The 1,980-nt window shown below is 37.5% G+C and overlaps 1 protein-coding gene across 1 annotated transcript; it reads right to left on the bottom strand.

Annotated features, from left to right (window-relative positions):
* Window positions 1–606: 606 nt before the first annotated feature.
* LOC105270312 (homeobox protein GBX-2) lies at window positions 607–1,543 on the bottom strand. The gene is made up of 2 exons (XM_011311165.1): window positions 1,477–1,543; window positions 607–932 (listed from the first exon to the last, which is right to left on the bottom strand). The coding sequence occupies exons 1-2, from the start codon at window positions 1,541–1,543 to the stop codon at window positions 607–609; spliced, it is 393 nt and encodes a 130-aa protein (XP_011309467.1).
* Between the last annotated feature and the right edge of the window lie 437 nt (window positions 1,544–1,980).

The raw sequence follows: 1,980 nt of genomic DNA, 5'->3' as shown, positions 1-1,980 counted from the left end.
ATATAGATATACTCTATAGACGGTTTCTGTAAATAGCCTGCCAGAGATGGGTCGAAGATTTACTGATGGAAGTTATCAAGCGATAAAAACGCCATAATTTGAATAATCTAAATCTGTGGGTGACTGATGAATGAATCATTATATCTGGCAATTAATCCATATGTTAATAATTAATAAGTAGAGGTAAAATATTGACTTTCCTACTACTTTATTTACTATTTCCGATCGTATACCTTTGCAGGCCTTTACCAGTCCCATACCACCACCCACCCCTGTATGGACATTCACTATGTACCGGCGGGGATCGAATTCACAACCCTCTGTATGTCAATTTGATGCCTTAACAACTTGCACATTGCCGTCGGTAATGATTGATACCGATAATTAATCATAAATAGTCAAAAAAATCAATTCAAAACAGAGCAAATTTCGGTCAAATTTGTGTCTTAGTTAGATTTAGAGCAAACAATATTATTCAGGTAATGATTACTCCTAATTTTTGAAAGTTGTGATTCAGGGAATCAAGATCAAGATTGAAAAATTTATCATATTTAGCCCACCTTACTTCTCTACTTCAATAGCGAATTTGTATTGAATAATGACTAATTACCTTCTGTTCTGGTACCAAGTTTTTACTTGGGTTTCAGATAAGGACAATGCGTCAGCAACATCACTGCGATCGGCGACACTGAGATATTTTTGACACCTAAATTTACGCTCTAAATATGCCAATTGTGCATGAGTAAAAGCCGTGCGTCTTCGTCGAGGTTTTCGATTGCTAGTGGCACTTGCGGACGGTCCACAATTTTGCATGGGACCTGGCGAGGGAGAGAGTACAGGTGGAGAAGTCCTCAGTCGGGTACAAGGGCTGTGGCCGGGGTCAATCGTGTCTTCAGAATCTGAATGGAGTGCTGAATCATCACCCGACTCATCTAGAATCCAACATAAAGCTTTTATTCCTTTTACATTTTAACTTTCACGCTAAAAAACTTCATCATTGAGATTTTTACTAACGAGCCTGTTAGTGCCGATTGAGCCATCTGCGAAATCAACGAAACATTTCCCGCCCTCGTGTAGAGAATTGAACCCCCCATAGTAGTGCAGTTATTGAAATTGAACCGCAGGGGACAATCCTGCTTAACGAGATGTATTATTACCCCCTGGTCAGAGGCACGCGACTGATCCTCATAATTTTCATCTTATGTTTTATTGGATATAACATGGGAAATGTCCTATTCACTATGTGGGAAATTTTATTTATTCATCCAAGTGATGATGAATTGTCTAATATTCGATACGTACGAGATAACTTAATCAAATTTACGTATTTTAACGATATACCCAAATCTATGAATAGTTGCCAAATGGATAATTCAAATTCTTCTCAGCTGAATTAAAAATCAAGCAAATCCATGTCAATATGGAATAGAATTGATTAATTGTATAATCAGAATATTAAAATGACTATAAACTCACCGTGAACACGTTCAGCGAGTACATCCCCAAGCAGATCTCTTATTAGAAAAGATTTTGGCTCCTGCATAGCAGTACACTGGGATGCAATCACTCGGTACCTAAAGAAATGGAACTAATAGAGAGACTCATGCGACAGCCTGATTCCATTCGCAAACATCTTTTGATTTGAAATGTAGTCGTTTAAAGTGAAGAGTTCATTTAATTTTAAATGTTAATTACGTAAGCTCAACTATGGTTGGAAGAATTAACCACTTTCACAACACCAACACCAGTGATTCATTTAATCGATACGTACTAGTCAATTATAATAAACAAAACACCAAATCACATTTCCCTGTTTAAACTCAGAGGTATTTCTGCCTTCGACGTAGTTCCGTAAATATTGTGTATAACCATAAGCTCAGGTGACTCTTACATACTGTCTACAGCCGCCTACCAAGGTGATGTTTTCTACTCAAATTAATACACCCGTTTATTTTGAATCGGTCGTTCTAATACCCGCGC

Source organism: Fopius arisanus, unplaced genomic scaffold, assembly GCF_000806365.1.
Source record: "Fopius arisanus strain USDA-PBARC FA_bdor unplaced genomic scaffold, ASM80636v1 scaffold00084, whole genome shotgun sequence".
NCBI lineage: Eukaryota > Metazoa > Arthropoda > Insecta > Hymenoptera > Braconidae > Fopius > Fopius arisanus.
Note: the sequence above shows the minus strand (reverse complement) of the source record. Positions and strands in the feature narration are given on the sequence as shown.

Bases quoted from the DNA above. Each gene is read 5' to 3' on its own strand.
- LOC105270312 (XM_011311165.1), bottom strand. From the start codon at position 1,543: ATGCAGGAGCCAAAATCTTTTCTAATAAGAGATCTGCTTGGGGATGTA. The intron at 933-1,476 runs GTGAGTTTATAG...GTTGGATTCTAG, and splicing joins ACTCGCTGAACGTGTTCACG to ATGAGTCGGGTGATGATTCA.